At 35.9% G+C, this 14,289-nt stretch overlaps 1 protein-coding gene across 8 annotated transcripts in view; it reads left to right on the top strand.

Moving 5' to 3' along the window:
* LOC105224774 (ephexin-1) overlaps window positions 1-14,289 on the top strand; it is a 100,993-nt gene that overhangs the window by 70,229 nt on the left and 16,475 nt on the right. For 2 of the 8 annotated variants that reach the window (XM_049458275.1, XM_049458276.1), the window contains exon 3: window positions 2,603-2,700. In XM_049458275.1, the coding sequence (XP_049314232.1) occupies window positions 2,603-2,700 (98 nt within the window). Of the gene's footprint in view, window positions 1-2,602; window positions 2,701-6,482; window positions 6,784-14,289 lie in introns of those variants that run through there. The other 6 variants (XM_049458279.1, XM_019989722.3, XM_029549641.2 and 3 more) reach the window with 6 other exon arrangements.

The raw sequence follows: 14,289 nt of genomic DNA, 5'->3' as shown, positions 1-14,289 counted from the left end.
ACATTTGTATACATTTGTATGTACTATATGTAGTGATCATAATTTCTCATAAAAGATATCTCTTTCATTCAGTTAACAGTCAACAGTTTTGTAATAATTAATAAGATCCACGCATTGGGCTCAGCTCAATTAGCAACACAAACAATTAAACTGTTACTCTCAAGCACATTAGGCGAAGAAAGAGGAAAAAATATGAACGATTGCAGTGAGAAATGGCAATCTCATTGGCATTGTTGAAAGGTTTCTTTCTTTGTGCCTGGTTCGCATGCGGAAAACAATGTTCTTTGTACTCTTTATTTTGTATATACATATGTACATATCTACATATGTATGTATGTACCATTTATAGTATATATTATGTATGTATGTATATGATTATGCGATAACTCATTAATTTCGGTAATGGGAAGTATTGAGTTCGTTTGGTAGCATGCCTAATGAATATTCGTGAGGTCTTTGGGACGACTTCAATCAATATAAGCTCTTGAAACATGGAAAAAATTATGATTTTAAAGAGAAAAGAATATGGAGAGAGAACAAAGCTTAGATACTATAAGTTTTCATCCGACCATATTCATTTATTTCCAATAAGGTCTGGTTCAGCGGAGATTAGCGAATTTCTGCGTGAGTTTTATATTCGCAACTCTCATTTTTGGCACGGACGATAATAAATGCTAATGAAAAATATTATACATAGTAGTATATACCATATGTACATAGTTTTATATAATATATAACGATGTCGACATATCTGCTCTGGACTACTGCTTAACCTCAATGGATTCAGTGAGACATTTATTTGCCTACATTGCGCCATTCAACCTCACCCTTCGTACATATGCTTACCAATACATAGTGGCTCAATTGGATTATGTAGGCGTACAAATTTCATTCCGTTTCACCCGCTGACCTAGAAATCTAAACTTTTCTACGCGCCTTTGATGATAAGAACCACATTTTCTATATTCGATAATAAATATACCCAACAAACAATTAGGTTTGAGGAAAAGAAAATCATAACTAGAAAACTGATGATTCACTAATATAGAATAGAACGATGTATCCTCCGAATCTACATACTTATATTCTTTACTTACGTATGCATATCATTAAGATGACTCTATAATTTTTGATTTCAGCATTGGATTTAAAGACATACTACATACATACAAGGATCCACCGGATTAGGCTTTACTTCGTGGGAGAGAAAAAGATATTTAAGTCCCTTCTATTGTAATGACTCCTAATCTATTGTAAGTTTCTTCGATTTGTGATAATTAGAGCAGACGCCTTCTATGCACTCTGTACTCGTCGGACAATACGGACTAACGTCATGATTAATTTGGAACAGATACTTTTTAAAGCATTCAAATTCAGGTCCCCATGTCGTTTGCCTAGCCACGAATAAATGTCTGGAGTCTATCGTTCTTTGGATGAGACTTGTTACTACTGCATTGTTATGCTCTTGGTTTTCTCTGCTGTTTTTTTTCCTTGTAGACGGCTGTGATAGCTGCTATAGTCGCGCGAATTCGTCCTCCTGGTTGCTAACAGACAACATGCTGGCTAATACTTTAACAGCATTGCTTGATATCGTTCTGAAAGCACTGATTACTTGCAGAAAGCCTGTGTCCTGCAAGTATATGGCAAATGTTCCTTAATTTTTAACTTGGAGTCCAACATTACTTCCAAATACTTCAGTTGTGACTGTGAAGTAATCTCGCACTCCACTTTCTTCAACCTTACTTGTGTCTATGAGCAATTCTTCCGTTTTCTCTCTAATCACTGTTGTTGGCGGTGTAGACCCTTTATGCAACCATTTCATTTGAGCCCGAGGTCATATAGATGTTTTTTTGAGAGTAAAACGAAACCCTGTACCTTCCACGGATTGGGGAACGCTTCTTCTATTATAAACGCGTTGTACATTTTTACCAACAATCTGGGTTTTATATTCATGGCTTCCTTTTGTTTGTTGGGTATAATCAATTGAATACATATATTCGTAAGCATGTAGACATGTATTTCGAAATCAACGAGGTTCTTGAGTTGTCAATTTCTATTGCGCATATGTGTCGTTTGTGGTACTTACATTTGTTGTTGTTATTGTGGAAAACAAATTTGATTGATGGCTGTAATTGGAAATTTCATTAGGAATGCATTTGAGATAACAAATTTGTGCCATATTCGAATACAAAGTGTTTGTTAATATACATAACTATATATATAATTAAATGTATATACCCTGCAAGCCACGGAACCCTGACATATTAAAAGAACTAACGCGGAAATAATACATACATACATATACACCGTGCAACTCAAAAAGCCTTTGCATAAAGAATGAGTGGTGCTACAGAGTACATAAAAGTTTCGGTAAGAATTGTCAATTGAGCCTTAAGAAACATATACAAACATTAATAGAAGTTTGTGTTAGCGCTGTTGGGTAGTTAACCGGTTATTTAACCGGTAGGCCACCTACTTGGAGGGTATATGGGCTAACGTCTATTATGAGATTGTGTTCTTGTTTACTCGTATTAATGCAATATTCAAATTTAGCTTTCTTTATTTCACATATTTCATTTATTTCTTTTTCGTTCACTTCCAGTGTACGCGAACGCTCCAAAGTGCATCGCAGTCCTGATTGGTCGAAACGTGTCAGAGACAAAAGATTACATCAAAAGAAGGCGATTAGTTGTATTGAAGGTGAGTTTATTTTTAAATTGATCATTAGCTAAAAATAAATACTGTTATTAATAAGGTGGAGCGAAACATTTAAGGTCGTTCATATAAATATTAGATAAGCCAAAGGCTTGCAATCAAACGCAACTTCACATGGAAAATTCTGTGTATCGAATGATTCTCTAAAGAAGTTCGTCTACGCAAAGTATCAAAACTAGTAAGAAAACATTGCTTCTCGATTAACGTCCATCGTTTGTATTACTTTATTGAAAAATTTACGAAAGTCATAGAAACTAAAAAGGTTTACTTTTATCAAAAACTTTAGCCGTTTTGGCTTGCCAAATTCGATTAACAGATCAAAACTGATAGATCATTCATGGAAAACTATGCAAAAGACCCATCCCAGCAATCACTTAAGCAAATTTGAAAAATGCCGTTTCGAGAAAAACGCGTTTAAAGTTTTAAACGCTGACCTCGAGTGCGATACTTTTCAAGACTGTATCTCCAAAACTGTAGCTCGGATCAACTTGAAATTTGAGGACAATATTCTAGAGATTAAGCTAATTAAATAAGATAATAAAAAAATGTTTGAAAATTGTTTGAATTTGAAAAAATCTATGGGAAAGAATATTGAGCATTTCCGTACTGTACTTAATTATAAAAGATGTTTTTAGCAATTGCATCTCCAAGCACATATCCTGTGGCGTATGAGCAACATTCTTCAAAGGAAGTGCATACGCAAAAAAATGTTCATTATTTTCATTAAAATTTGTAGTTTTTGAAGTTATGCGTCATAAGAAAAGTTGAACTTTTCATTTTTGTAAGGATATTTTAATAATAAAGTATGAGCACAGTAATATGCTTCACATATGCTTTTCTTATGGCAACTACAAGTGTGTGTATAACTGAATCTGAAAACGTAATTGGCGAACGGGAAACTTTTTGCTAGCTTCTTCTATCAACTTTGTTTTATGTAAATAACGTTGAAATCGAATTAATGTTATTTCATAAGGCATAACGATCTTTTACAAAGATGTCAGCTATATTTTATAGTGACTCGATCTGAATAAATTGTTAAAAGAATGTGGTGTTGCCTTGGCTAATAATCTGTGTAAAATTTTATGAAGATATTTTGTTGAATAAAAAGTTTTCCATGGTTAAGGTAGGTTAGACTAAATGGCTGATCCCTAGACATGGCGAGGAATTGCACTAGGCTGTTATGTGCAGTTCTTTGTGAAGTCAGATGAAAAACTCTTTTAATTGAATATCAGTCAACAACAACGCGCCCTGAATCTATGCCAAATCTGATAAGGTGCTTTATTTCTATTTCCGCTAATTCACCTGAATGTCTAAAAGTATGAGATTCGTGGTGTTTTAGCCTTGTTCTACTTGTATTAAAGGCGGGACATTCGAACAGAATTTTCTTTCAAGCAGCTAATGCTAATAACATCCGGTAAAATGTTAAATCTTACTGCTTTACACGAATAAATACCTAAAAAAAATTGTATCCACAGGTGCTCCTTGCTACTGCGATCCCTTGCGCCAAATTATAATTTTATATCTTAATTTAGTGCTTAGTTAAGGCATTTTATAGGTTTTAGGTTAATAGCGATTTGTGGGCATGGCAGTGGTCCGATTACGAATTTGAATTTTTCTTTGTACTAAAGAACCTGCATACAAAGTTTTATCAAGATATCTCAATTTTTAGTCAAGTTACAGCTTGCATGGACGGACGGACGGACAGACAGACAGTCAACCGGATTCATCCTGATCATTTATATATATGTATGTATATACGTAACCATATATCTATCTCGCTTAGTTTTAGGTGATACGTACAATCGTTAGGTGAACAAAACTATAATATTCTGTAGCAACTGGTTGCAAGAGTATGAAAACAAATATGGCGGAAAAAGAACAAAAGACCTACTATTTAGGTTCAGAAATAGCATATACAAACTGCAGCTAGTATAACGAGTCATTTGGCTTTTGAGAGTATACTCGAAAATGGGACTGCGCTGTAACAATATTTACCGCAGTTCCAAGCTAGTTAGAAGGGAATAAGGATACGATTTCCCACTTTCTCTGTCGAAAAAGTCGAACGGTGCGAAATCACACGATCGACCGGTCCAAAACGTGAAATTTTCTGCTTACCGAAGTCTTCTCTTCATAAATGCATTGATGGATGCGATTCTTGTTGAAACCTTCAATTTCAGGCATTAAATAGTCGGTTATCATGGCGCAATAACGGTCGCCATTGACGGTTACTTTCGGACTGCCATTATTTTTGATGAAATATGGGCCGATAATTCCACCGGCCCATAAACCACACCAAACCGTTGTTTTTTCTCAATGAAATGGCAGCACTTGATTCATTTCAGGTTGCACTTCGTTTCATTGAGCCCGAAATAGGCCTCATCTCTGAACAAAATTTGGCTCAAAAACATCAGATCTTTTTGGAACTTTTCAAGAGCCCATAAAATGGAACGATGTCACTTGCGACCTTCCCATATGGAATAAAATACATACATATATGGTAAATGAATAATGTGAACACGCCCTTCCTGGCTAACCATCGGCACAACAGAACTACTTCATAAATATGATACCCGTTAAAATAAGCTTTAAACTCTTAAGCTTCTGTAAAATGTTTTCACAGCCCACATTCCAAACATCAAAGCTCAAAAAGCTCTTTGACTGCTATGTTAATTAACACTAACAGTGGCTTAAAGCACAAATTGTAAGCCAAGCTTTCTTAACAGCAACTTTCTGAAGGTGATCTTGTTTGAACTGCGAGGCACGAATTTGTATTACATTACCTAATATGCGATAAATCACACAGAACATAAATGGTAACAGCGATTTTTGGATATTCAGGGCGATGCGATTACAACATAATGGCAAACACGACGCTTTGTAAATAAAACGAAAAAGGAGAAAGCAATAAACTCATAAACAACTAAGCGCATGCATTATTGATGAATATTTTATATATGTATGTACATATGTGTGTGGGTATAAATTGTAAACTGTAATTACAGCGGTTGTAACGAAGAGTTGGAATGCACATTTGATATTTCATGCTCGTATTAAAGTTAACTGATTGCAACGAACGTGCACAATGAAAGTGAAGAGATCAATTAAAAATCTTCGAACTGCACTTAAATTTGTAAACTGACTTTAGAAGACGAAAGTTAAAGATTTGTAAACTGATTTTAGAAAACAAAAGTTAAATGTTTTCAAAGCTTTCAGGGACACGTTTGCATCATAAAAAATAAAAATAAAACTTGTTATTAATAAGCATCATGCGCCAGTAGCAGGCATAAGCACATCACATCACACTCTAAAATACGCAAAACCGGCAAGATGTAGACACCGAGAGTGAGAGCGTGAAGATCAACAGCGCTGATACAGCGAAATGACAACAGCATGATCAGATATTGCCAAGCATAAGCTCACTGAAACGCGGATGACGCGATTTTCGTTTGCCGCACTTTCGTAAACGCTTGACTTTGAAACATTATCATACGTGTTTCGCTATTTGTAGTGTATCCACCAGATGTCTAATGATCGCGTATCTCATTTAAAGTCTATTGAGCTCACATATAGCAATAATCCCATAAATTATGTGCATGTTTCATAGTAGGTACTCACAAAAGCTTACGCCTATACGCGCAGAGAGCAGCACAATTGGCTTGGAGCCTGTGCATGAGCAGCAGAGCGCACTGCGATCACTGAAGCATTTCGAACGTACGATTCCCCCATGGCTTTTGCTGGCAGTAGTCCACAAATGCTGGTACTATAGACACCCCACCCTTACACTGCCTTTGTATATGTGTGCCTGTACATTGTGCGCAGAGAGCGCTGGCGCATTTGGCGTAGTCAGTCGCACGGGCCCGGTTCGAGCGTTTGGACGTAGAAGTAGACGCGCGCGCGCCCAATCGCACGGCTAAGTTGATCTGTCCAAGTGTAGTGAGTGATTCAGTGAATGGAAAAAAGTGAGAAAAAAGTTAGCGCATTAGCAGCTTTCAGGTTTTTTTCTAGTTTGGACCTACAGTGCATTTCGCCGTCGCAATTGCAGTGATCGCACAGGTTCGCTGTTTGCTGGTATTTATTGTGTTTGCGCTTTTTCGGAATTTTCGCAATGCAAGTACGCGTGTGGCATTCATATTGACGCTAACGTTTTGGGAAAATTGTTAGAAATATGTACATTTGCAAATGTGGCAAATATCGGAACGTGCTGCCAATATACATACCTATGTGTATCTCGCCAATAAGCTCTGCGGTTTCCCATCCCAAAATATATTAAAAAGCAATGCAATAAATATGCTCGTATAAATAAGTAATCGAAATGTTAAGGTCAAATGAGTGCGAAATGTGTGTGTGTATATAAAAAAGATGTTGCTGTGGTATTGCTGTAACTTTAAAGTAACTGTTTGCAAATACACAACCGCAATGACAACAAGCAACAGTTTTGTTGCAGTAATAATATTCGTATACGCACAGCGATGCAATAAAGGCGTATAGCCACCATAACATGATTACAAGCTACGCTTACGGGCATAACAAAAAACAGTGGCGTAGTTAGTAGTTGGGGCACAATGTGCAAGGTTAGGTTAGGTTCGTAGTCCAACTGGGCATGATGATACATAAACTTATGGTTTATTGTATACTATAGACGTATGGCGCTCACATACCTCTCAAAACAGTTACACCGATGTGAAAATCCGAAGCAGCGAACAGTTACACCGAAATAAAAATGTCATATCGGCTGGGTTAGGCTAAGTAATGGAGCTTGTGAATTCTAGCAACTGCAATTTCGAAGTGCTGTCTAATAAAACAACTACACAAAAGTTCCGGAACTAAAATGATGTCATATAAACTACGACAGTTTCGTCCCACTATTACTTTGAAGTGCTTTTGACAGAGGAATACAATGCTTTGTGACGTCGAGAATGAAAAGAGAGAGAGAGGGAGTTTTGTAAAAACAAAAGTCCAGTTAGCGGATTGATTTCGCTAGAAGAGAGTAATATAACCTCTTTCTTGCATTCTACCAAGCTTTGTTTTTTAGATTTGAAGAAGAGAGCTGGCTATGCATGAGCAGAAAAATTTATTCAATTCACTAATAGCGCTTTGTTTTCTTAAATCTACTGAATTTCAACCTCACAATCGCAATTTTCATTATTGCGCATAACTAAATTGACTTCTTCCTTATAACTATTAGAAGAACTTTATTAAAAAATAACTATCGAAAAGAATAAATAAACATTCGCTGAGCCATTCTCACTTCTTCTCACGTTTTGAGAAGTTTGGAAAAAGTGCAACACTTTCTAGTTAGAAGGTCTGAGAAAAGAGCAAACGAACCTGAAAAGTTTTGAGAAAAGAACGGTCAACTTTGACAGCCCAGTCATAGTTCAGAATAAATGCCAGTTATTTATGAGAAAAGAAAACGATATAAAACAGCTGGTGAAGCAACCGATCGTATGGAGAAAATAGACTATGAACTAGTCTCCCATACCGCTTATTTGCCAGATTTGGCTGCCAGCTAAAAACTGGCTCGCAGATGATGAGATCAAAATGGAAACAAAATCACAAATCCAACAGATCGAAGCCTCACACTATCGAACCGTTATCGAGCAAATGCATTACTCCAGATGGGGATAACCCTCAGGAAGGATAAAGTCTTCTCTTTCATTATTTGGCCAAATAGATTATAGTAAAGTGCCAAATTTCAGGTATTTTCAGAACTAAGTTTCAGGGCCGTTCAATCCAAAACCAATTGTTGGACTAGGGAACTCATTCCCCGCAGTAATATTGAAATATATTTTATATAACACTAAGGGAATTATATTTTATACAAAAAATATCCTACACATACAAAAACAAGTTTTTATACCCTGAACAATGTATATTCAGTTCGCCACGATGTTTGTAATACCCTAAAGGAAACGCGGGGACCTTATAAATTATATAAATGATCAGCGTGATGGATTGAGTCGATTTAGCAATGTTTGTCTGTCTGTCTATTCGTCAGTCTTTATATGTACATGCGAACCTAGTCCAGTTTATAAGATATCGGTCTGAAAATTTGCGCACGATCTTTTCTCACCAAGAAACTGCTCATTGGTTGGAGCCATACAAACTAAACCATCGGAACCAAGTGCTTGTATGGAAAACTATTTCATTTGGCAAGAGATCTTCACGAAATTTGGCATAGGTTGTTACCAAAAGTAGTACTGAAATCTCCGAAGAAATTGTGCAGATGAAGTCACAATAGCATATATGTACATACATAGCTGCCATGCAAACTGACCGTCCAAAGTTCTTGTAAGGAATTTTTGTATATGTGCAGGTATTATAGCTTCGCTAAATTCGAAGTTAACGTTTTTGCTTACTTAAGTTTATTTTTGACCCACACAACCGCGCCCCTACCAAGTTTATCCCCTTACCTACAGTATTATGAAGCACTTTGTAACCGATGCGATCATTTTTGTTGTGATCTGTTCACAAGTATGAACTTTGTTGTGTGTTGGTGCTGTTGGCCATTGTTCGCGCTGCAGCACTCATAAACATACATACATATGTATGTATTTATTACCTTTGGGCATCGAAGCAATGAGCGCAAACGCGAGCGCACAAAGGTAACTTTAGCGCTTCGAATTTGTAGTTGAACATTTAGTTTGCGCACGATGCCGCGATGACGAAACGCGAAACGATACAAAGTCAGCTAGTAAAGAAAAACACAAATAATACACACATATGCATACATACACAAACATACATACATACACATGGACGCAGGTATAAAAACAAACAAGGTAAATATGTATGCGGTGACGAGTGCTAATAAGCCCCCGTTTTGATAGGACTGCAAACCAGTATTAGTGGATCAAAGTATGAAAAAAAGAATACGCACGAAAAAAATAAAACAACAATAATAAATACAAAAATAAAGTGAAATTAAATAAAGAACCTTGAAACATAATAAAATGAAATCGCGTTATGGCGTAAATTCACAAGTGAAGAAGTCGTACGCTGGCGAAAAGCAATAATAACAACAAAACTTGAATTTTGTCTGAAGTTATTGTTTTGCATGCGATCTTCAGCGCTTCCAATTATATATTTGTGTAGCAGACATACATATGCATTTCTATTAATTTCTTATGGCCTAACATAGCTGGCATTTGTAAGAAGTGGCGGCGCTGAGCGTTAATTGTCATAATGGAAAAGCTCGCAAACTACCGTTGTAACGTTGTAATGCAGGAAAAACTGCATATTTTACCGCAAACACCATAATCGCCGCGGAAAAGTTGTATCGCTTGCTGTTTGAGGTTTTTCTGCTTTTTTTTTTGTTTTTTGTTGTTGACTGTATAAAATGCGAAAAATTAACAAAAAAAAATAACAAAACGACGCATAAAACCGATAGTGAAGGCGATTTGCAAACAAGCAAACTGTAAAAAAAGCCAACCTATTTACAAAGCTGAAAAAATTAATGAACGCTAAGTTCAGTGATCGTGTCTATGACGGCGTAGCCGGCTTCCGCATTCGACACCAACAAAGGCGCCGCTGCATTATATTTAAGCCATTGTTTGTTAATACGGTTTATTCGAAGTTTTGTTGGTTTCTATTTGCTACTTTTTAAATTCAGACAAATAAAATGTTTGGGTGGGCGACAGACCTCAACGTAGCAAATGCATAAATACATATGTGAATATATAAAAAAACACTCAATTACATAGCAACAAGTGAATATACTGTTAGTTACAAAATCTGCACAGCACCGTGGTTACCAATTGTTTTGACTCATAACATAAATATCTGCTACTAATATCTATAAGTATATAGTATATGTACAATTTATATCCAAATCAAAGATGTATAGGTACTTATACAGGTGTATATACTCTTATCACAACTCACCCATGTGCTAGAATTGGGTTATTTTCAATTAGAACGAAGCTTATCTGACTCATACTTATCACTTTTTGTATCTCTAGAGTAGGTGTGGTATTAGGGCGAACCGCCTGGCTATTGTATCGATTCCGATTCGCTCATATTTAATTTTATTTTATTTTTTGATTTTTATATGAGACATAATGCTTTCTTGGGAGATCTTGGAATAATAACTCTCTTAAGTTTGTATAGAACTTGTCGACTATTCTTATCAGGAATAGTGACCTACTTTAGTAAAAGAGTAAGTTGAGTTAAGAGGTATCTCACTTGGTAAGGTTAGAACCCTGGTTCGTTTTGGTACCTAAAAACTCCTATATACTGGATCATAAGACTCTCAAATTTATTGAGGCGGCTAATTTCAGCTTCGACTATGTCTTCTGGTTTGCAGAAGGTAAGATTTCAAAGATCTTTCCAAATATACTGGATCATAAGACTCTTGTAGAAATCTTACAGACAAACGAAGCGCTTAGAGCCTAGCACAAATTTATTGAGAAGGCTAATTTTACTTACAACTATGTCTTCTTGTAAAGGAAATACTACCGGTCTCATCTCACCCTCCTTCATATATGTAACTGATGACCAGCGCCTGCTAAGCGCACGCGAGGTACATTGGTCTAGTGCTAGAACACAAGACGCCAATGCTGCGCCTTGTGGCTACTCATCGGCCTTTCATCGGTAGATTACGCTGTTACCAGGCGCCCAGATGACTCTGATGATGAAGTAGCTTGATGCTATTTCTAGTGAAGACAGATACTCCTTAACTAACTTTAAATGCACAGTTAACAAACTTAGCGCTAGTTTTACTGATCCGCTGTCCAATTAAAAGAGGCTGCACTTCGTAGTAGTAGGTCCACCGCAACTTTGATAGTAGCCACTTCTGTATGAAAAACACTAAAGTGATCCCGTATCCTAAAGCTAATAATGACGGAGAGCTCCTTACTGAAAACTCCCCCTCCAATTTTCCTTCCCAGTTTTGATCCGCCCGTGAAAAAGCTCACTGGACCTCTTCTTCAGCAGTTTCTTCCCATCCACATCTCTTTTGTCGGCATGTGAGCAGAGAAAAAACCGTCATGAACAGCTTTTGCGACGCATTTATCAAAGTTTTCAGGAATGTAGTAGTTGTAGAAGAAGAGAATTTCGACGTGTTCTTGCTCTGGATCAATCACAAACCTACTTTTCATGGCCTTAGAGCAATACAAATGCCAGCAGGGTCCACGTGTGCTATGTAGTCCGTATGTTGTCCGAATATGCTGTTAAGAGCCGCTCTTTGAACACATTCAAGCTTTTTAGCCGAAGTAGCCTTATCGAACGCTTTCCAACAGATAAATATACTATAGAGCATTATTGGCTTGATAACGGTTTCGTATAGCCAAAACACTAACTTTAGTGAGAGTTTCCACCTTTTCCCCATAGCTTCTCTACAGCAATATAAGGCAACCGATGCTTTCGGTACTCTCTTATCAATATATGGCCTCCATGAAAGCGTTTTATCAAGGATAAGAATCTTTAGATTTAGAATAATATTTAGCGAAACTAAGAACATATTTAGGTTATAAAGCTTATGTTATATAAATACTTGCTTTTGACTACAATTTTTTATAATATAAGGGACCTTTTTTAAAGAATGTTTTCACATTTTAACTCTGACATTAATTTTACTATTTAACTTTGAGTTCCTTATTCCATTTTTTCGATAGAGATTGATAAAAATTATTAACACATCAAAACCCTAACAAAATGCAGTTGATATCCAACCCAACATTAATGAGGCGCATACGAAGTGAACACGGTACTATGTGCTATTAAATTATAAATTTATCTCAAATCCAAATAAAATATTTATGAAGATAAATATAACAGGTACAATAAGAATTACTCATTCTATCAAAATATACGACTTTACCACTTTTTTTAAGAACACTCGCTTTCGATTTCGACTTCACCATAAAAATTGAAAGTCTACCAAAAAGTGGAGTTCAAAGCGGCCAAGAAAACTAAATATGCTAATGAGCCTAATTCTATGAGTTTGCAGACAATTACGAACTTACGAAGAAGCAAAAAGAGGAACTAAAATTAATGGTCTGAAAAATAGCCACAAACTAAATCTTCGTAGACTGAAAAGTGAAAATACTTGAAGGCGAACAAGTTCATTCATTAATACGATCAACACGCTTGTTAATTAATTAACAGAATATATTTTTCAACGATGATGAAAGAGGAAACGTCATAATGAAATCAAAAGCAATATTTTGCATTACGTTGCTCTACAAAGCCAAATTCAAGCATACATACATATCTCTGTATTTGTGCATCAATTGAGCAGAGCCCGTTAATCTCTAGGTGCGAATTGTTGGCGCGAAAATTTACATTTCCGCAGCAAAATTGCAAAAATAGCTTTAGCTGGTGGACTGAGTGGAGCAGCTGCAGATTGCTAAATGTTCTAAGTGGCAGCCATAGTCAAGTGTATCACCTTCATAAAATATTATTTGCAAGTGGCTGAAAATTATACATCAGTTTAAAGAAAAGTAGGTATCATTAGTAAGATTGATCAGTCTCAGTGATTAATTCTTGATTGCCGCTGCAATTCAAACCGGTAATTTTGAGATTTGTATGTATCTTGAGATATGTACAAGCACAGTAAAAACTCGGTGGGGGTGAGATCCAAGAATATGGTAAAAGAAATGAATTCACTTCATGAAATTGAGCGATCATTTTCATTAATTTGTGGCATAATATATTTTTTTGATCGATGAGCATTTTCTTCATTAACCAATGAGGTCCTTTTTAAGAGATTTTGTCTTTCAAGCATTGCAGCAACGTTGTACGAGTATGAAGCCGCTGTTGATACTGTTTACCTTTTAGAGATAGTCATTTCAATCCCAAATTTAATCCTTCACCAAATATGTACGAATTTAATATATTCGTGCAAATGATGACAATATTTTTAAATATGAAGCTTCAATATGAGATATTTTCATCACCCAATATTACGATTTAAATCGAACGAATTTGTAATTTTCTAATAGTTGAATAAAAATCAAATATAAATATGAAAAATTCAGAACTTTTCTAACCAAATATTGAATATTATTGTTTCGGTATCTTATTGTTCGTATGGTAGATTTTTTCTCCCTATTGTCGTTCACTTCTGAGTAATAGCCTGAAAAGCACTTAATTGATCAATTAACCGGTCTTTGCTCGATTAAAGTGCTAATTTAGATCGATTTTCCATACAAAATAAAACTAAGATTTTACTACATTAATTCTCAAGCGAATTGCAATCGAGCTGAACCTGGAATGCTACTCTGCGGGCTGTTGTCCACACTGTAAATTTGGCTGTGTTTAACTCTGTCGTTTGATGCCCAGGCTGTAAATTTGGTTGCGTATAAAATAGCAATCAGCTGATAAATTTCAATTACTAGAAAAAAATAAAACAAGGAAAAGCAGAAAGTATAACAGAATCGCACTTATCGCTGATCGAGTAGTCAAACAAAAAAAAACAAAAACTGGTTTCTCAATTATAATCTTATTGTACTAAATTTGGCTGTGTGAATAGGCTATAAACATAGTCAATACCTTACCATTTTTCTTAAGCAATGAAATTGATCTACAAATAATTATTAAATCTTTCAACTTCTTTAAGATAGAACGATCTTTAGT

This window comes from Bactrocera dorsalis, chromosome 5 (genome assembly GCF_023373825.1).
Source record: "Bactrocera dorsalis isolate Fly_Bdor chromosome 5, ASM2337382v1, whole genome shotgun sequence".
NCBI classification, from domain to species: Eukaryota; Metazoa; Arthropoda; class Insecta; order Diptera; family Tephritidae; genus Bactrocera; species Bactrocera dorsalis.
This window is presented reverse-complemented; position numbering and strand designations above follow the sequence as displayed.